The following is a 22,110-nucleotide window of genomic DNA, read 5'->3' on the forward strand; positions in this document are numbered from 1 at the left end:
AACTAAAGTGAGCAATCTTTTGTAAGGTTAATTTAGAAATTTTTAAAAAAGAAAATACACTGATTCTTACTAATATTATTATCTAACAAAATATGCTTTTATAATGTATTATTCAATCTAGGGGTCGAATGGTGTATTTCACAACAACTCAGGGGTCATACCCTTCGGCCTTTTTATTTCTTCTCCAATAACATTTCACCACCCGTTAAAAGTATAATTCTTTATTAACTTCAGCACCTCCTTCTGCTTCAAGTAAGGAGAATCGTCTCTTCACACTGCTTCACTGCTGACCATCGTCGTCGTCATCATCAATGGCCACTGATCTCTCTTCAGTCCCTCTTTTCTTCTTCTTTTTCTTCATACTCCTCCATTTACCTTCAAACTACGGTAAGTTTTTTTTTTTTTTTTCTTTCATATAACCTTCCTGTACATTTAATTTAACCTAATCTCTCTTTTAAACTTCTTTTTCTTTCAAAATGTTAACTATTTTGCAGTTTTAGGGGGTCTCATACTAGAAGACGGATACACAGTAACAACAATAATCGACGGCCACAAACTAGAAATTAACCCACACGCTGTCCTGTCTCGACCACAATCGTCCGATCTCATCCTCCTCGACTCTTCCCATAGTACCATCTACACCATATCATTTCCCATTTCTCAAGGTACTTTCTCATTAACCCTTCGGAAATTCTTATTAATTGTTTTGTTTTATTTGTTTAATTATTTAATAGATTTTTTTTTTTTTTTTTTTTTTTGCAGAGAGTGTGGTTAAGCGGTTATCTGGGGATGGGGTTGCCGGTTTATCCGATGGAGAACCAGGATCGGCCCGATTTAATAAGCCACGGAGTTTTGCAGTTGATAATAAAGGCAATATTTATGTTGCTGATAGGCTTAATGGTACTATAAGAAAGATAACCAATTCAGGTACTACTTTAACTTTTTAACTTCTTTTTTCTTAAAAAAAAGAATTGATTTCATAAAAATTGGATCATTTTTCAGTAAATGGTATTTCTATTTTGTAGGAGTGAGTACTATTGCTGGAGGGTACTCCAAGGGATTTGGTCGCGAGGATGGTCCTGCGCAGAATGCGACATTTTCTAGTGATTTTGAGGTGGCGTTTGTTGCTGAAGAATGTGCTTTGCTCATTTCAGATCATGGCAATCAACTTGTTCGTCGACTTCCTCTTAAGCCTGATGATTGTGCAACTGCTTCTCATTCTGGTGTGTTTTAAAAATATTATGTTGTTGTTATGGTTATGTCTCGAGAGATGAGTCCGGTTTTAGTGGAAACTTGATACCTTGCTGAAATTCATGCTCTGCTTTACGACTATTTGTTTTATAGGACGGCTCCTCTTTTGACTTATAAGCACCACCAAGTGGTATTCCTGTGGATAATCCTACCCAATAATTTATCTTTGTTGATGCATTTGGATCTAACTTATTTTTTATCTTTAAATTTTGCAGCATTGGGAGCTGTTTCGTTTTGGGTTCTAGGACTAGGACTGGTCATGTCCTGTCTAATTGGGATAGCCATTGGGTTTGTGATTCGCCCTCATATTGTGCCTTATGTAAGTTTCTGTGTGTTTCTAATTCGTCCCTCTCATACTTGCACCGTTTCTAACCTAACTTTGTAGACAGGAAGGCTCCAATCCCTCTCGCTGCAGCGAGACATGGAGGCTTTGCCTAATCAATCTGGCGAAACAAGTACTGATGTTCTGCTTCGACATCAGAAGCGCAATTGCTAGATCCAGCCCGTATACACTTATGAGTAGGCTCTTGTGGCTGAGCCTGTCTCATTTATCGCTTATGTTTAGAATTAACACTGTAGGTTCTCAAACTTTAAGCAAGGGGGTGGATTCTCAAACTTCGAGCAAGGGCTTTGTGTCTTTGCTTGATTCTGATGTAAATAGTTTTGAGACGGAAACGTCGCAGCTCTGTGCTGAGTTGAAGGATTTGATAAGTCTTAATGGTCCCTCAAACTCAAAGGGTGAAATCTCCAATACAGGAGAGCAGGATCAGTTGGGGAATGATGTTCTTTTGGATGGCAATCCAAGGATAGATACCATGATACAGGAAAACATCATGGGATTCGCAAAGGTTGCTCAAGAAACAACAACTCCACTGAATGGGACCTTGGTGAAGAGAAGATGAAGTATCTAGCAGTTTCTCCTGTATAAATTTCCACTTTGTGGGACTTGTGTAACTATCTAAACATGGTTGTCATCCTGAAGTGAAAGGGGTTCTATTCTCGACTGAGATGTTTTATCCTACCAATGTCTTCATGTCCCACTAGCTGCTAACTAGATATATTCGGTGAAAACAAAATGGATTCAACTTCTTACATTACATGAAAGGATGGATTTAATTGACAAAGGAATTAACTTGAAGCTAAAATAATACGATGGAAACATTTGTAGCTCCAGCTATCTTGGTTAGTTTTTTTTTTTTTTTTTTCTTCTTTTTCAACCTTTTTCACTATGCATATGCAGCACGTCTTTTTGAGCGGTGAAGTCGGTGGTACAATTTCTGTAAAATTTAGGTTTTAATTGCAATTCACAATGGGAATTTTTCTTTTCCAATAATGAATTATTTTGTTGGGTTGATTTAATGATCATCTAGTTAGCTTCAAATCCTACTTTCTGAAGTGACAATTCGGACAGAAAATTTGTGAAATTATTTCCACCAATACTCTTTATATATTTTTCTATTAAATTACAAACAATTTACTCTGTATTTTAATTTATTTTAAAATATGTACTTTTTATTTTATTTTCTAAGTGAATTTTTATTAATAAAGTAAAAGAATAAAAAATCTGACTCTTAAAAAAAATTAATAATAATAATAATAATAAAATTTATTTAACTGTTTTATTTAAATTTAACGAGAGAGAATGTAGTTTTCAAGTAGACACGTGGTTGATGGGTTTGAATATCTTTCTAGCCTGCTTAAGTCCGTCCAAAATTTTCAAATTTGGACATATATTTTTCATTTTAAGCATATTTAAGCCTAGACTTAAAAAAGCGATTGACCTATTTTTCTTATTCCTTAGGATAAGAAATATCCCACTATTAATGAGGGTTTGTTTTTCTCATACCGAAAAAGAGGCGAATGAACCAGTCGATAGAGGAACCGACTGGAATGAAGGTATATTGTTTTAGATGGATTTGAAAATGTTATTGCTTTGAAGCACATCCGACAAGTTCCTGTATAATCGGTCAAAATCTTAAACCTGTATAATTGGACCAAGCTCAGAGCCAGAGGATGAGTCTGTTCATAAATCATTTCAAGAAAGAACAGGAGGATGAGCCTGGACATGATATTAATTCTTTATCCCAGGCGCGTCAAATTCTTCCAGAAAGAGATATTAGAAACTAAACAAAATAAATGTAATTCTGAGTTAAACAAGATCCGACAGCACAAAAGAGACCAACCATAGTCAATTTTATATAACACCTACTTAACTAGATTAATTGATTTCAATAAAAAATCACCACCCATTACATGTAAATGTAACAGAACTGATATTTGCAAGAAGAGCGGGCATCAGACAAAGAAATGTGCAGAGAAAGAATGAACATTGTTTCATGTCTTCCACCAGTTTTACAGAAGTATCACTTTATGCAACAGGCCTAAAATATTTTGACCATACCTAATAAAACCTTTCAAGGCACACTAAAGCACCTCTCCCAAATACTTCATTCTCTCAACAATAAATCTTGACTCCTATATCCTAATTTTATAATGACTAAATATCAAAGGGCAAATAAGGTCGTAACTCCAAAATCTCTTTGTATATGATCAAAACCCATTACTGTAACCCATAGAACTGGTTCGAAAGCGAATACTTTGCTGATTGTAAACAGAATCTCCATAATCAACTGGCTTAACAACTGCAGCTTCCCGCTTCCCATCCTGCTCCTGAACTGCCCCAAACACAATCTCATTTGTTTTCTCATAGCTCTGCTCGTAGTAAGTGTGTGGGATGGCAGATTGATACCGGTGATGATGCTGGTGTTTCTGCTGCTGTTGCTGAAAATCATCATCCCATCCACTATAAAAAGCCCGACCTTGCCTCCATTGATGCATCTTTTCTGCATCTTTCGACATGAATGGGTAGGTTTTCTTTGGTGTCGGGGTTCTGGTTTCAATTGAGGGAGGCTCATCTTCGTCCGGTATCACAAAACTGTCCTGCACAGGCCAAGTGCTGGAGTGCTTCTGCTGCTGGCTTAGGTATTGATAGTTTAGTGGCTTCTTCCTAAAACCAGGAACTATTCCTCCCAAAATTTCAACAACGCATGCCCCAGCATTGGCAAAAAGCTTGCCAAGGGACCCAAAGAAGCCTTCTTCATGCTTCTCCTGTTCATCTTCAGTTGGAATCAAAGGGGGCCTAACTGATCTGAGAGGCTTCTGATATGGACTCCCTGAAATGCTCGTTTTCATTGCATCCCGATCCTTCACAGCACATAAGATATTTGACCAGTTAGACAATAGAAGATATGCCAGAACTTATAAATGCTTTACAGAGAAAACTAGGTTGTCTTTTGCACTTTAGACTAATACATCTGAGCTAAAATTAAATCTAAATTACCACTGCAACTAGTTATGCATAGAATGAAATGAAGACCAGCCAGCACTCAAGGAAGTAATGCCAAAAGAAACAGAACATCAGTTTCACGCGTTCTCTTTTGACATAGGCAAGATAACTTGAAGCTACATATCCAAGAACTAAAGAGAGGCAAACTAGTCCGGAAAAGAAAATGACAGATGAGCACGAGCAATTTAATGGAGAATCATAGTGCAAAATGTTAAATGTGTAATCCTGCACTGACGCAACGGCATGGTGTTGCTGAGTAATAACTAGTGATTGCAAAGGAAGTAAGACTTACATTCTGAGAAGAAACAATTTTCCCCACTCTACGTTGCAGCAAAGCCAGCATGTAACCAAAGAAGCCAGCTGCTACAAGCACTGCCACCCCTGTAATAATGAAAGAATTACCTAAAAGTTCTGTAATGCTGATTGGTAATTAGAACAATATGTTGCCATGAAAAATGTCTTCTCACCAAGAGGAAAACCACTTTCATATTGATAAGCACAGTCATCAAAATGGAGTTGGATCTCTCGGATAGCTCGATTTCCTCTGTCTATAACAAGCAGAGAACAACTGCTTCCAATGTAAACAACATCAAAATCATTAGAAAATTTTGCATCTTCACTTGCTCCATCTACATGGCTCCCTCCACGGCCCCATTTCCCTCCAGCAATTGTTGTGACCCCTGCAGAAAGATTTTCAATCATGTCAGCACTCAATACTTTAATTCCCAACACCTATAACATGGCAATATGGTTTCCTTAAAACATCAGTTAGATTTTCTCTAAGATTCCCCATAGAAAACACTGGTAGCATTTACCTGCATCGCTTATTTTCCTGATTGCCATATTCATGGCGTCTGCAATATAAATATTTCCTCTGTCATCTACTGTAAGCCCCTTTGGATGGTTCATCCTTGCCTCCCTGTGCTTCCCATCAACATGTCCAGAGTATCCATCAGGGGATCCAGCAACCAGCTTAGGTCTGCTGTCTGCACCATGATTTTAATAGAAAAATTAGTCCAAGAAACTTCAATGATCAGACTTAAAATGTGGAATTGCATGAGCATAATATCATCAGATACCAAATTTATCTTCGTAAGTTTCAAATCACAAGCTCAATGGGATGAGTTTTTTATTTTAAAAAATAGAAAAATTACAAGTGAAATAGCACTGGTTTGCAGATGTAGGTATCGGAGCAACTGAATTTGAAAAGAAGTGGAATAGTACAAGGTTATGAAAGTTCTATGTAGCAAGTGACAACATATGTCATGTGCCTTTTATATTGTAACATAATTTATGACATATGTAGTGAACAATTCTCAGAATATAACATCTTTTCCTAAAAAATAAAGCTCATGCCAGCAACCATATCTGCTAATATTGATATAGTACTTGGAGTACCATTTCTAATATCTTTATATCCAACCGACAGGAATGACGTTACCTTTTGTAGGATCATTCTTTAGATCTAATCTTCCGAACACCAATTAAAATACAACTAAATATTATTAATTTGCACACAAGAGCCAGCCACATGAGACAACTAGCTTAAAAAGGTAAAGAAATAAGCAATATTTTAACTTGCATGTTCACTCTGGATCCAATCTCCCATAGAAGCAACTAAAAAGCAAGTTAAAACATAAGTTGATATAATGCTCGCCACTTGAAACAACTGGCTTCAAATACCAAATGGCATAAGAAATTTATGCGTCCCTTGCATCTAACATATTAAGCAAAAAATCCACATTAAAGCTAAGTAAAATTTATAAATCATGAAGCTATAGCTTTTCAACCACCTAATTACTAATTCCAGCAATGTAGTAGAAATTTACTGAAGTTGATTTCGATTTTAATATAATCCAATTATGTTAGGCCCAATAAGATTTTGACGAATGGAAATTTGATATAGGCAAAACAGTTACCAAATAATACACCCCAAACAAACTAGAAAAGATATTTAAGAAAACAAGATCAATTAATCAATTTCCAGAAAACCCACTTACACAGTGACAGTGAAGAAGATATCCTGTAAATGTTACTATTAGCAGAATCCAAAATTAAAAGCTCCCCGTTGGGCAACACCTCCACAGAGTAAGGCTCGATCCCAAGCTTGCTTCCATCAAACACGGTTTCCACATTATACCCACCCTCAAACTTCATCATCGGACGGCCAGAAATCGCTGTACCCACAAACATATCTAAGATTTCAAAATCCTACATCGACAAATAAAAAGATAAATACCATAAAGAAAAGAAAGAGAATGTGGGTAATAATAGAATCAGAGATCGAAACCTGTTTTACTAGTGGCTTTAAGAGACCATAACCATTTCATGAAAACAGAAAGTGCATTTGAAAAGAACCCACTTACAATCTCTGCAAAAAGAAAAGGAAAATAGCTGCAACTTAGCACATAAGAAGCTACTGAATAAAAACAGATCAAACTCAGAGCTTATATGCAACACAACACTCACTCGCAGGTGAAGTAGAAATAATAGGAGAAGAAGAGACACCACCAAAAAGAAGCAAGATCATAATAAAGAACAACAGTAAGACAAACACATTCTTCTTGCCCATTATAGCCATTGCTTGTACTTTCAAGGAGAAACCTAAAGAAAAGATCAGATAAATGAAAGTTTCAAAGTCTAGGCATTTGCAAGAAACCCTTTTCTTTGGCTTAAGTGGGTTTTAAATTACAAAAAAAAAAAAAGGTAACACTGATATGAAATGTGAATAAAAAGAAAGACACTACTCAAAAACAGTATTTTTCTTTCTTTTCCTTTAAAAGGGGTCTTGGTTTTTTGAGAGTATGGAAGTGGGAGTGAGAGAGTGAAAATGGAGGATAGAGAAAGGTGAAAAAGGCAAAAGGAAAGAGAGATTAAAAAAGAAAAGAAAAGAAAAGCAAGTGAGGTCACTGGCACACAGAGAAAAAAGAATCACACACACACACACACACTCTCTCACTCTCTCTCTCTCTCTCTCTCTCTCTCTCTCTCTCAATTTGCATGCTTAAAAAATTTAACCTGTTTTCCTTTATTTATATAGTTGATTTATAGTTGTGAAACAAGTAGTTCAACAATTAACAAAACCAGGACAGGGGCTGGCTCTACTACATTTATTCTCTCTAACCTAAATCCTCGCCGTGTGTTGTTGCACCTGGAGGCCTTTAATGGGTTTTTGCTTATTTCCACATGTTGTTTTACCTCTACTCTTTAATGGGTTCTCTCTGCTTTGTTTTTTCTTTTTAGTTTATACATTATTATAAAATCTTATTAGATTGCATTTTTAGTTTAGCCTAGTTTTAAATTGTGGCATCCCCTCCTAAAGTCATCTTACATTATTATTAGCTTAAAGCGCACCAAATAGCTTCACTGAGATTCTTAGCCCATAAATGTTTGGCTTCTTGGTGCCCTTATTCATCCTCCATGAAGAGCTTAAATATAAATTTAAATCAGATCCATCTAAAGATTATTCAGACTTCACCTGTTTCTTGTTTCAGAAAAAGAAAAAAGAAATGAAGATAGCGATTAGTTGTCAGCCTAACACAGTATGGTAAACGGCTGTATACCATTTGTTTACTTTTTTGTTATAGTAATTTGATTTTAGGTAATTCTTAATTGGAATTGTTTAAGCTAGTTCTGTGACAGAAGGCTGCCTTTTAATTAAGGGGCAAGTAGAAATGGTAAAAAAGAAAATTAATACAATGAAGTATCCAGGAAATGGGCTAATCTTATATTTTAAAATTATAACACTGCTCTGACCATAAAGCTTGAAAGGATTATGGTTTATTCAAGCTTAAAATGAAGTACATTACACTAAACCCGGCCCAAATCTATACCATTTAGACAAACAAAAAAAAAATAAAAAAAAAATCGAAAGATTCTTATTCTAGCCTTGATGACTTCGAAATGGCACCTTTTTTCAGGAAATGGCAAAGTGGTCCTAAAGGGTATCCTGACCAATTGCAACAAGTGGTAAGATTAGTCAGTCCTCCCAGGGAACATTTTATATATTACCCAAATATTCAAGAACGACAGCTAAGAAGAATCAGTAGCTTGCAATTCCATATGGGCTTGGTAAGCTGGTAGAGGTAAATTCAACCAGTTTTGTCCTGGCTTGAGCCACACACAGGTACTGGTGTGGACAGATGGTCTTGGCAGGTTGGGCCTTCTCTTTGCGGTTCTTGACCTCTAACCCAAACCGAGTTGTCAGACTTGTGGGCCATTACCACCTCCAAAACGACTCTGCTTCCATTGATATTTTTGGTTAAATGGGCTCTATTGAGGTTCACAAATCACATTTGTAAGCTTGCGGGCTCAAGTTAAAGTTATCTGCAAAGTATAAGATTAACTCCGGTTGGTAATACTTTTATAGATCTGGACATCCATCCGGGGCTGTTTAATTAATAAAAATATTTATGTTAGTGTGTAACATTTGCGTCAGATGTATTTATTTTAAAAAATAATAATGTATATTCATTAATTTATATTTATTAAATATGTGTTGAAATGTTTATTATTTAAACAGTTTGTTAACCTAATTTTATTGAAAAAAATATGTGTACTATAAGATAAATACTTGTAGTATAATTTTAGTTTGATTTTTTTTTATTTATCAACTGTGTAGGAACAATTTATATTATATCTATATTATATATGTTAATTTGAATAAATTAGTAGTATGATTTTCATTAATAAAAAATATCTATTGACAAACTAATAAATATTATGTCTATAAATGATGAATATTTATATTAATCATAAAAAAATTTCAACATACATCACAAAAATAATAAAAGTTTTAATAAATAATTAATATTTTTATTTGAGAATATTGATGAACATTATATATATACACAATGAACATTGAGTACCAGATAATAAATATTAATATTAACATTGATAAATAATACATAAAAAAAATAAACATGAACATTAATCATAATGAATATTTCAATATAAAGAAAAATAATTATTATAGAATATTACATCTAATAGACATTATACATATAGAAAATAAATATTTTATTACACGTAAATGAACAAAAAATTATTAATATGTATATGGTCTAATAAAGTCTTTTTGACATGTGTTATTATATTCTGACATATATGATTTTTAATTCTGACACGTGTGCTTATTATTGACACGTAAAATTTAAATTTATGTATAGTTTTAATATAATATTTAATTTTTATAAATTTATTTTATTATAATTTTAAAAAAATAAAAATAATGAAGAAGTGGAGATAAAAGTCCTCCCATTATACACTTTAGAAGTAGAATGTACCACACATTCTAGAAAAAAAATGCACCTCAATATAAATATTTGTAATATAATTTTAGCTTGATATTTTGTTTACTAACTATGTAAGGACGCTTTATGTTATGTCTATATTATATATATTCATTTGAATGAATTAGTGGGTATAATTTTCATTTATAAATATCCATTTACAAACTAATGAATATTATATCTATAAATGATGGATATTTATATAAATTATAAAAAAATTTGAATATGCATCACAAAAACAATAAAAGTTTTCATAGATAATCAATATTTTTATTTGAGAACATTGATGAACATTATATATACAGACAATAAATATTACAGTATTAGATAATAAATATTAATATTAATATTGATAAATAATATATTAAACGAAATAAACATAAATATTAACCGTAATGAATATTAAATTCATATACAATGAATATTTAATATAAAAAATAATTATTATAGAATATTACATGTGATGGATATTATACATATAAAAATAAATATTTTAGTACATATAAATGAACAAAAAGATGTTAATACATATCTAGTCTAATAAAAACTTTTTGACATGTGTTACTATATTTTAACACATACGATTTTTAATTTTAACACATGTATTTATTATCGGTACGTAGAATTTAAATTTATGTATAATTTTATGGTTTTGTATTATTTTATTTTATAATTTTATATTTTTATATTAATAAAATATAAAAATATAAAAAACTAACAAAGACATTAAAAATATTTAATTTATTATTATTTTAAAATATTTTAATTATTATATTATAAGATCTATTTAATTTTATATATAAATTTAATTATATTATTATTTATAATCAAAATAATTACGATGGTCATAAAATAGGCGGGTAAACTACTAGTTTTCATAAATATATAAAAAAATCAAAATATTATTTTTGATATAATATTTATTTTATTACAATTTAAAAAAATAAAAAATTCATGATGTTAAGGAAAAAATTAATAATTTTAATATTAATTTTTATAAATTTATTTTATTATAATCTAAAAAAATTTAAAAACATAGTGTATAATAATTTAAAAAAATAATAAGTAAAAGAATAATTTAAAATTTCACGTAAAATCAGCGTATATTTTACTTTCTCATCATCCTATGATGGAATTTGGCCCATATAGAATATTGAAAGTTATAGGTGCTATCATTGAGCTCGTTGATTTCTAAAAAAAATTCTTGATTCTTATTGTACTCGCTTGTAAAGATGAGAAGAGACTGGGAAGCAAAGATGGTTATGTCCACAATTTCCTATTCAATTATATGTTAGCTCAAAGTTGCATAAACAGTAGTAATACTGTGGAAGATTAGTGCTATATTCCCTAAAAAACAATTTATGTGGTATAGTTTTTTTATTTTATTTTTCGTTCTACTTTATTTTAATGGAAATTACCCAGAGGAGGTACTAAAATTTCGGTGGATATTAAAATTGGAAGTTTAAAAAGTGTTGTATTGCTGGCGTGCTTAAGAATGGATTAAGGAAGAAACAATACCAATAATTCTCAAAATCCAAAACTAGACACAGCTCTTGAAAGTTGAAATGTTCCAATTTGAAGTTTATATATAGGCCATCAAAATATTAAAACAAGTAGATTATTGCATTAAGTTGAAGGAAGACCAATAATTGTTTCGGGTGAATGAAAACAAAGGTTTTAGAGCATATTGGCCTGCCAATTGTTCTGATTATCAGCCAACACATGACCCCACAATTGCCCTATCCTATTTCCTGTTGCCTTTTTTTGTTTCCTTCCCCTTGCATTGAGAATTCGTCAGAATCAAATATAATGCTCCAAAAGACAGGCATTGGCATGTCAACAGCCAATGGTTCTGTTTCTAATAATTTCTTCAAGGCCAGGTACCCGAATGAGAAAGGAATAATACTGGCGTGCGTACAGTGAACAAAACCTTCCTTTTGATATAACGGCTTCCACTGTCCATTCTTATTTTGTTTTCACATACAAAACAAAGATATCCAGTTCTCTTCGTTTCCCTTTATAGTGTGCTTTTTGCCATTACATTCTCTTTTAGCAAAGAAACCCAAATGGGTTATTCTTGGCTTGCTTTGCAGCATCAAGCCCCACTTTGGAGGCAGAAGCCTACTTTTGGTGTCCTTCCTGAAATTGTGCTCGGTTGACAAGAAATAACAAAACTAATGCCATTTTTTCCTGAAGGATGCCAACTAAAGCTAGTTGGCTGTAATCCAAAATCCCCGGTGGTCAAGTAATAAATAACCTCTGGACTAGGAATTAGCTCGTAAGAAGAAAAGATAAAACTCCAAAAAACTGCACGAATCATCTATAAAAATCCATTGTCAGTAAAGGTTGCCAAAATAAGATAATAAGATTCAGGAGGAAGACACTTTTTCTTTACAGGTCTCAACTATATGCATCCATAAAATCGTCAACAAAGAGATTGAGATCACAATCAAAACAAAATGCTCGTAGAAGGCTTAAAAAATTATTTACAAAGCAGCATGCCAATATTGGTGCCACTAAACTCCGATATATAAATCAATTACATCAGGAATCATTCAAGCTGTGTTTTGATACAGTATTTCCAGATAAATCTGACATGCGTAATGTGATAGTATCAGTGTAGCTATACAAGTTAACGGTGCCTCCTAAATCCGGAAAGAAGGAAAAAGAAAAGGGAGAAAAAAAAAAAAAGAAAAAAGAGGTCTCTATGAACTCCTAATGGCACCAATGAACTCAAGACCTATCTCACCCTATACAGCAATAAGAATTGTCAAGGGCTCTGCCTCCATAAATATAACTCTATCTGCCAAAGCCGTCTGCATTTTGACAGATGCCAAAACCAAATAGGACCAGCTTGGCTCCTTCACGCAGAAGGAAAACCAAAAAATTGACAGTCCAAGCATGCAGTATGTGCCAGCCTGGTCCCACTCAAATAACACTCTCAAAAGCAACCAGGCCGCCTTCAATATGCTTGGGTTTTGGGCATGAAGAAGTTGCAAGGCCTTGAAGCAATTTCACGACATCAGCAGCATCATCAAGATAATATTTGGCCTTGCTTGGCTTCCTTCCAACAGTGCAGGCAAAGATCTCAGGAGCCGCCGGCAAAGTTGGATCGGAAACTGTGCTTAATATACTCTGAAACATGTCCTCATCAGATTTATCATCACCAATACACAACACAAAATCAGGTGAGTTCCCACTATTAACCATATTGAGAAGAACCTTTTCCGCAACAAGTCCTTTACTTATTCCCTGCATGCAAAATGAAACATATAGTAATCAGTTAGTTACCCTTTTGCAAGTAATGCATGATTGTGTTAAAACACAAATATTTGAATTTGTGTGCGGGAGGGGAGAACAACAGGGAGGAGACAAGAGGAAAAACCAATTATACCTGTGGCTTAACTTCGACAATATGCTGGCCCCTCTTAACAACAGCTGGTTCATTTGCGAGGACATTTTCAAGATGATCTAACAATTCTTTAGCTTGGCAGGATCCAAAATCAGGGTCTGCATCTTGATGGTGCCACACCAAAGCACTATCCTTAACCTCTATACTGGAGCCATCAGTTGCTTCTGTATAGAGTCTCATTACAGGTTCCACAATGTTTTTCCAATCAAGATCATCACCAACAGGCGTGGTTTCCCATTCAGAGATCTTATTCCACCTGAAGGAAAAAAGATCACGGAAGAAAAGCATCAGCATAGTATAAATTACTTAAATCACAATTTTTTTTTTTCAAATTGTACTATTGGCATACCTTATAAAGTATCCATGTTCAGCTGCTATTCCCAATCTCTCACAGGGGTCGAGCCATTCACTCAACGAGTCTCTCCCTCTCCCACTAACAATAAACACCGTGTTATTGGGATCATCGGACAGAGTTTTCAGAACAGAGATGACTTCGGGGCTAGGACTTTTAACAATAGAAGTTTGTGGAATTACAGTACCATCATAATCCAGAAATATTGCTCTTCTGCTAGTCCTTTTATATGCTGAGACAATGTGATCAATTCCCAATCTCCTGAAGCTAGGAGAGAGAGAGACAACTCTAAATCCCAGGCCAAAACCAATACCCCAACACCTTTTATTATAATGATCTCGGCATGCTCGCTCTAAATCCTGCATAAAGCTGCGTGCCCAATAAGCCACATCATGAGTACTGACATAACGATAATGCTTCTCATGGCGCAACTGCTTCTCAGATTCACGCATGGTAATGGCCAAACTTAAGGCATCAGCTACAGCATCAATATCCCATGGGTTTACCCTAATTGCTCCACTTAAAGAAGGTGAGCAGCCAACAAACTCGGACACAACAATCATGCTTGTTCGAGGAGAATCTGATTTTATGCCCATAGCTTTGTCCATATATGGAGTTCCCTGCCTGCAAACAATATATTTGTAAGGTACCAAATTCATACCATCTCTCACAGCGTTCACTATGCAACATTCTGCCAGAGCATAATAGGCAGTCTTCTCATATCGAGGAACAGGACGATCAATCAGAATAACTGGCTCATATTCAGGTGAACCATAGACCTCATTAATCCTTTTGGCAGTAAGATATGTCTCCCTCTTTGCTTCTTCAACATCTTTACCTGACCCTCTTGCAGGATTCACAATCTGTACCAGAACCACTTGTCCCCGCAAGTTTGGATTTTGCTCCAAGAGTTGTTCCATTGCTAATAATTTCAGACTGATGCCTTTAAATATATCCATGTCATCAATACCAAGAATCACTTTCCTGCCACTGAATTTTTCTTGAATTTCTTTGACTTTAGCAGATGTAGAGGGAAGATTCATTACTGATTCAAGTCGGCCCATGTGTATACCTACAGGTAAAATCTTAATGTATACCGTACGGCCAAAGTAATCAAGTCCAATGTGCCCCCTCTTAGATTCATAGTCCAAGCCCAGCATTCTGCTGCAGCATGAGAGGAAGTGCCTTGCATAATCAAATGTTTGAAAGCCAATTAGATCACAGTTCAGAAGTCCCCTCAGAATCTCATCCCGAACTGGTAAAGTTCGATATATTTCTGACGAAGGAAATGGACTGTGGAGAAAAAAACCAAGCTTGACACGATTATAGCTCTTCCTCAGAAAGGTTGGCAGAAGCATTAAGTGATAGTCATGAACCCAAACATAATCCTCCTCTGGACTGATTATCTCCATGACCTTGTCGGCAAAAATTTTGTTTGCAGAAACATAGGCCTGCCAAATGATGCGGTCAAAGCGATCACCATGGTCTGGGCACATTGGTAGCATATAGTGAAAAATAGGCCATAACTGCTGTTTACAGAACCCAAGATAGAACTTCTTCTGCAGGTCTTGGGGTAAAAATGTAGGAACACAGTTGAAATCCTCCAGCAATTTCTGGGAAATCTCTTCCTGCTCATTGACATCTATATCAGCCTTAAGAGATCCCACATAAATGACCTCAGTTTCAGGAGAAAAGCCATCCTTCAGTTGTAACAAAAGTGAATCTTCATCCCGACTGAAGCACCATTTGTTGGTTTCTGTATCCTTTTTAGCATGCAATGGTAACATATTTGCCACTATAATTTCCCGCTCACGACAAATAGATGAGCTGACCTCTGAATCCCCATCATTACTGCAATAACCATCCAAATCAGAGATAATTCCTGGTACAGTCATGACTCTAGGAATAGATCTTGGAGTTGGAGGAATATCCAGCAGGTTTCCAGAGGCCAAGTCTAAGAAATTCACATATGATCTTGAGACCATCACGCATCAAGAATTCAACCACAAAAAGTCCAATTGCAGAAACCCAAAGACCTGCAAACACAAAATTTAAAATAAAAATTCTATCCAATTGCACTTCTTCTCTTTTCCATAATACTAAATTGGGATCATTCAGATAACTCAAATGAAACATGAAATGACATGTCAATTTCCAGTTTAAATAGCTTGTATGCAAGCTCATTTAAACACTAGGATGATTTTTTACGATTGGTTGTGGTGGTGCTGAATAATGGGTGATTACGTGTTGTAGCAAGGGATGAAGCAGGCAAAAAATTAGCAATCTTTGCTTGAATAACTGTACTTGATTGAAGTTCCTAGTTATCAACAACATTACTTTAATATTGTTAAAAATCTTCATATATGAATGATAATAAAATCTAAAACCAAGCATACGTTAGTGACAGTAGCACTATCCCGCCTATATAACAGTGGCTAACGTTGATGATAAATCTTTAATTTTTAAAAGGATGCCAATAATCATTAATACATGTTTGCTCATCCTCTCTCGTTTCCTTCTCAAAAACCAAACCAAATTTTTTTTTAAAAAAAAGCTATAAATATAAGCTGCACACTAATTATGGGCTTGTAATAGAAGTTTTCTCATATCCGGTAATCCTTATCTCAATTTTCCACTTCGGCCTTTTTTCTTTTTTCACTTTTGGCCCTTAGATCCTAGGAAAATTTTATTCAGAGATTGTCCAGGTGATAATCGGAATTCTACTCTCATTTTTCATCGAAACTGAAAAGGCATTTACATATTTTCTAATGAAAATTTCATCACAGAAATAATAATAACATCTAATCTAAAGACTAAAACAACAGAATATAATAGCCAACAAGTCGTACTCTCATCAAGTTAATATAACAAATAATCATCTTCAAGTACACATAAAAGCAGCACGATTCACTGCCAAAGTTTCACAACAGAACTGATACTTCTAGATCTTAACCTGTTTAAATATAATCAAAACTCGATGATGTAAAACACAAACAAAAACTGCGTAAGTACAAAAAATCAAACTATTATAAACCTAATCCGGTTACTGAGAAAACGCGTCTTAAACAATTCAAATAAACAAAATTCAGTCTATTTCACAAACTCATTACAAAAACAATAAAACAGAAAAGTTCACGAAAAAAAGAAAAGCAAAAAGTTGGACGTGAACAGTGGATCAAAGATAAGGATGAGCACACACGGTCAGAATTTGAATCCATACCTTAAACGGATAACAATCCGGTGACCGGAGAAGTTGTAGAAAAGTAAAAATCCGGTGAATTTGGGGGTTCCTTTATGAGCTTCACAACAAAAAAATAGATTTAACAAAAAAAGATAAATTTAAAATAAATGAACAAAAACCAAAACAAGGTAGTTAAATGGAAGCTGTGTTGGGTTTTCAACAATAGAGAGAGAAATGAAATGGAGAAAAGGAAAGAGGAGAGAATGTGAGACTATAGACGTGTTTGTATTGGATAGAGATTTTTATCAGAGATATAGCCGACCCCGTCCCGACTAACTACAGTTAATTCTCTTTTTTAAACTCTAGTTTTCGTTTTTGGATCACGTTTCCTGCTTTTCAATTTCAACTCCTTTTCTCTACATTTACATAAATGCCCTCCCTTTCCTTTTGGTTTTCTGTTTTTTTCATTATATTACTAAATAATATTCTATTTTTTCTTTGAAAAATAATAATTATTTTTTTGTTACGGTCAAAGATCCATTGGACCGTCCAACATGCCACCTAACGCTAGGTTTTAGGTGAATAGGAGTGGACTTAGGTTTGATTCGTTTAGCTCTTAATTTGTCAAAATTAATAAATTAGCTACTTTTCTTTTATCTATAATTTGTTTTTACATCTCTCTATGCTGTTAATGTTAAAGAAATGTGTTGTTAAAATTAAAATTTATAATATGATATTTTATTTTTTAGTTTAATTTTTTCTTTTGCACTGATCACTATTTTAATTTCTTATAACTTTCAATTTGTTAGATTATTAAAAAATAAAGAAGATAAAAATTAAAACTTTAACATCAAAAGCTATACATTTGAAACTATAAATCAATATGCTTAGGGATTCAAGCGAATGAACATTTTTAGATTTTAAAATTTGAAAAAAAATAAATAAACGAAAAAATATTTTAATTTTTTACTTTACATTTCATATTATTTTATTTGCGTGTGCATTGCATCATGGTGTGGATAAGAATAAAATTAAAGGGACAATTTAAAAAGAATAACATATTCAACACTATAAGAGGAAGATAATGAGAAATTAGATTGAACTTGCCTTACCTACTACTATTGGTTGGGACTTAAAGACTTTCCTGATAATAAGTTTGTTAGTGGGTCTTGACGTGACTGAAAAATGTAGCAGCATGAGAAGGAGCAATGTCTTCTGAAAATGTTTTCGTGTCAGGCAATTATTTTTTTACTTTCCTGGCAACAGCAATGGAAAATAGGGAAGTGTTCGGCCTCGTATCAGTCGGGTCGGGTCGGGTCGTGTCCCTTTATTTTTATTTATTTATTTCTTTAATTTCAAAGAAAAGAAAAGGGGAAACAAATGGTTTTAAGACAATTCTAAGGTCAATTTATTATTGTTGTAAATTTGAGAACAAAAATGAAATTAAGTGGGGAAAAAAGAGAAAAAGGTAGAGGACAAGGGGCAATTTAGGAAAATGAAAACTCACTTGTGTTTTTGCAAATGATATGAAGTTTTCAGGCCTTAATAAATAACATTATCCTCCACTCACACACAAATTATCTTTTTCCAATTGCGATGCCTTTTTATTGATTTCTTTATTTGTAATTTAATACACAGAAGTTAGGTCAAATGTAGGGTTTAGGTCCTCCAAATCAAATACATATATGATTATGAATGCAACTCCAACCTAGCACTGCTTTATTCATTCTTATTTTTCCTTTATTTAATAATCTAACCTAATTATCATTTTTTATCTTCAATTATTCATTGGTTCGTACTAAAAGAAATAAAGTGAAATTAAGTACTCTCATATGCATAATAACTCTCTCTCTTTTTTTTTTTTTTTTTTTTTACTTTTGAATGTCTACTCCATCCCTGAAAATCGTTGGTTGCCATCCCAATTATTCAACACTTAAATCAAAGCACACAATTCGAGACGTTTTGATAATGCACTTTGGATGTTAAAGAAACAAGGGGACTCTGTACTGTGTAAAATTGAATTCAAATATTTTACTACCAAATTGTACACCAATCGATGAACTTTAATTCATGTGCAAATTAGCATAAGAAAATAGTTATCATATTACTATTTAAATTACCAACACTAGCATTGTTTCTCACATGCCTTATTGTTGGACCAACATATTCTAGATGATATCTAATTTAAAATTTATAAAAATATATGAGTGTTCTAAATTTTGTTTTTAATTTTCTTTTAGTAAATAGTAAGGCAATATCTTTATTCCACATGCATAAATACTTGAGCCGGTCATGTTCTTGCGATATGAATTTTGAGTCATACACGGGTTAAGCACGGAACATCGAATTTGGTCAAAATGGACTACTGAGTGAAAATTTCTTAGCAAGTTTCAGTCAGGCAATGGTGAGGTGCCTTCAACATGGAAAATGGGACGTACCGAACCAAGATTTGCCCAAATACGTGAAAAGTCAGCAGCTGGGTGGGTGTTACTCCGAAAATAAAAAGAAAAGGGATAGTCCGGGTACATTGGTGACCGAATATAAATGTTGCTCAATTCAACTGTGTCAGAACTTTGCAAGTAGTGTAGGATAAGATGAGCTGTGTGTTAATAAATGACAGCTGGATAAGTGCTGAGATCAGTCTACTCAAAAGTTACCAACACTTCTATCCAAAAATAATAATAAAAAAGAGTTACCAACACCATCCATTTTTATATTTTATTACTAAATGTTTTATTTAACTCCAGTTGGGACCAAAATTTTGCAATATTACTTGTATTTATGGTTCTACTATAATACATTAAATCTTTTGCATTTTATACATTATTATTTTTATTTTAAATTTGAAAATTAAAACTATAATTTTCTATTTGAATAAACTTTATGTAGGGCTACTCCCTACATACACAAAAAGTATAAAATTTTGTAATATATATTGACTCATAAACACATGTTGATGTCTAAATTTATATAGGTTTAAATTATTATGTCACACTATTATAATATAATTAATATATTATTTTTTTATGATTAACTTATAACTTTAATATTGAAATTATTATATAATTAATGCAATTAATGTATTAATTAATATGTCATTTTTCTAATTAATTAAATCTCTTTTTTTTAACTTCATATTCTTAATAATACTTTTTATAGAAATTATTATATATTGTTAAATTAGTGATAGTCAAATAAATCTTTTACAAAATATATTAAAGTTTATAAACTGGGGATATTTATAATAAATCTAAAATAATAGCCTACAACCTGTAAAAACACACACTAATTAATAATAAATTAATTAAATATAGTAAAAATGCAAAAGATAGCATAATGACAATATCAAAATTATATATAATATCTTAAAATATTTTCCTGACAAAATTGTATCCTTTAACTTTCTAGTTTGTTTATTATTTTATTTTGTATAAATTAGTACTAAAATAATATATATATATATATGTATATATATATATATATATATATAAATATAAAGTTTATACATTATAATATATGTGTTAAAATTCATACATATAAAATTCTCTAAACCTATATATATGTGACGTGACTCCCTGAATGTAGTTAATCAAACTAATTTTTAATTAAATTTTTGGAAAAACCAATTTTCATTAATTAAAAAAACTAATTTTTAATTTTATATTAGAAAACCTTATTGTTTTCTTTGTTGCATAAAAAGAAAACCAAATTGTTAAAAACCATTCAAAGGAAAGAAAAAGAAAAAAAAAAAAAAAAAAAAGGAATTACGCGGCGAGCGTGACCCAGGCAACACGGCGCTGCTCGACCAAACCACTTCCAAGCTGGCAATATGGATAACTGGATAAGCATTAAGATTAGAGAAAAGAAATAAAAACTCTTATCTATCTTATCACATCACTCACGTGGTTTTTTTTTTTTTTTTTTTTTATAAATAAATTCACATTATTGCCCTTCTCTTTGTTATTACTCGTGAGATAAAATCTTTTGATTCGGCTTTTGACACGCCAACGTTTTCTTTTTATGCCTTTCCTGAAAGATTTTTATTCCATTCAGTGATTGATATTTCTTGCTACGCAATGGGTCTATAAAAAATACTATCATGTTTTTTGTTGCAAAAAAAGTCAATATTTCTTCAAATTCTCTTTCTTGAGAAAAACATTTATCGTTGACATATATTAGCATTATATGATATTAATCAATTATTCAAACAGCCATCCTTATTAATATAAAATTATGAGATATCATCAATTATCTAAACAGACATCCTTATTAATACTTTAGTTAAGTAATTATCTTATTTTAAATTACTAGTGAAAAGATAACGACTCAGAGTTAAGACTTTTTTAAATTACAATTTATTTAATTAAAAAATATATTTATTATCAAATTAAATTTATAAAAAATTCAACAGCTTAATTTTATTCTATAATTATTGAGATTTTATTATAAAATACATATAATTAAAACAATAATTATAAAAAAGTATAAAAATATAAATCTCAACTTGAAAGGTATATATTTTTATGACAAGAATGTGATTTAAATAAAGATATTAACTTAAAAAAGAAAGTAATAAAATATCAAATAAATATTATTTTTAAATACTTTTTACAAATTCAATTGAATTGTGATTAAGAATGTTATGGAGTCGATATTTTTAGGCAATTAATTTTATGCCTTATGACAACAGTGTCATAATAATAGCACATCCAATAATAAGTCAAACAAATTAACATATAATTAAAATTAAAAATATAGATAAGTCTTATATATAATAGAGATTAGCTATTTAGTTTAAATTAAATTTAAATATTATAATATAAAATATATAAATGTTTAATCTTTAAATATATAAGTGTTTAATTTTTTTAATCTTTTGTTCTTTTTATTATAAATTTATTTTTAAAAAATTAGTTGTAATTTTTGTCAATTTGCATCCCATAATTAAAATCCTGCTGCCAAACTAAATTTCTTTTTTAACATATTTTTTAAAATTTTACTACTAAACATACCATTAATAAAATTTCATAAACTTTTCTTAAATTTTTTTATAAAATATTATCTAATATTATATTAGATAATATTTTAAACAAATCAAAGCATTTACTTAAAATATAATACACCCTCACTCAATGAATAATAATCATTTTTTAAAAATTATTATCTAATATAATTTTAGCACTAAATATTAATAGTTTAATTTTATATACGTTTTATTATTATTTTGATAATTTTTTATTAACTGTTTTTGAGTTTACAAGATAAATAATTATTTAA

The 22,110-nt window shown here is 32.0% G+C and overlaps 3 protein-coding genes across 4 annotated transcripts; 1 reads left to right on the forward strand and 2 right to left on the reverse strand.

Moving 5' to 3' along the window:
* Window positions 1-199: 199 nt before the first annotated feature.
* Window positions 200-2,272, forward strand: LOC8274773. 2 transcript variants are annotated; one of them, XM_002520979.4, is made up of 6 exons: window positions 200-387; window positions 495-665; window positions 763-927; window positions 1,026-1,223; window positions 1,467-1,570; window positions 1,641-2,272. In XM_002520979.4, exons 1-6 carry the CDS (start codon window positions 312-314, stop codon window positions 2,151-2,153), a joined length of 1,227 nt encoding a protein of 408 aa, XP_002521025.1. In that variant the 5' UTR covers window positions 200-311; the 3' UTR covers window positions 2,154-2,272. The 2 variants fall into 2 exon arrangements, with proteins under 2 accessions (XP_002521025.1, XP_015575823.1); XM_015720337.3 differs by having other exon boundaries at window positions 201-387; window positions 1,637-2,072.
* A 1,289-nt stretch (window positions 2,273-3,561) lies between these two features.
* On the reverse strand, window positions 3,562-7,556 carry LOC8274772. The gene is made up of 7 exons (XM_002520978.4): window positions 7,067-7,556; window positions 6,888-6,968; window positions 6,598-6,774; window positions 5,413-5,583; window positions 5,065-5,277; window positions 4,890-4,978; window positions 3,562-4,455 (listed from the first exon to the last, which is right to left on the reverse strand). Exons 1-7 carry the CDS (start codon window positions 7,176-7,178, stop codon window positions 3,802-3,804), a joined length of 1,497 nt encoding a protein of 498 aa, XP_002521024.2. The 5' UTR covers window positions 7,179-7,556; the 3' UTR covers window positions 3,562-3,801.
* Window positions 7,557-12,325: 4,769 nt separating this feature from the next.
* LOC8274771 (probable alpha,alpha-trehalose-phosphate synthase [UDP-forming] 9) lies at window positions 12,326-17,156 on the reverse strand. The gene is made up of 4 exons (XM_002520977.4): window positions 16,873-17,156; window positions 13,650-15,688; window positions 13,283-13,556; window positions 12,326-13,140 (listed from the first exon to the last, which is right to left on the reverse strand). The coding sequence occupies exons 2-4, from the start codon at window positions 15,635-15,637 to the stop codon at window positions 12,817-12,819; spliced, it is 2,586 nt and encodes an 861-aa protein (XP_002521023.2). The 5' UTR covers window positions 15,638-15,688; window positions 16,873-17,156; the 3' UTR covers window positions 12,326-12,816.
* Window positions 17,157-22,110: the final 4,954 nt, after the last annotated feature.

The sequence above is a fragment of the Ricinus communis genome, chromosome 1 (assembly GCF_019578655.1).
Source record: "Ricinus communis isolate WT05 ecotype wild-type chromosome 1, ASM1957865v1, whole genome shotgun sequence".
NCBI classification, from domain to species: Eukaryota; Viridiplantae; Streptophyta; class Magnoliopsida; order Malpighiales; family Euphorbiaceae; genus Ricinus; species Ricinus communis.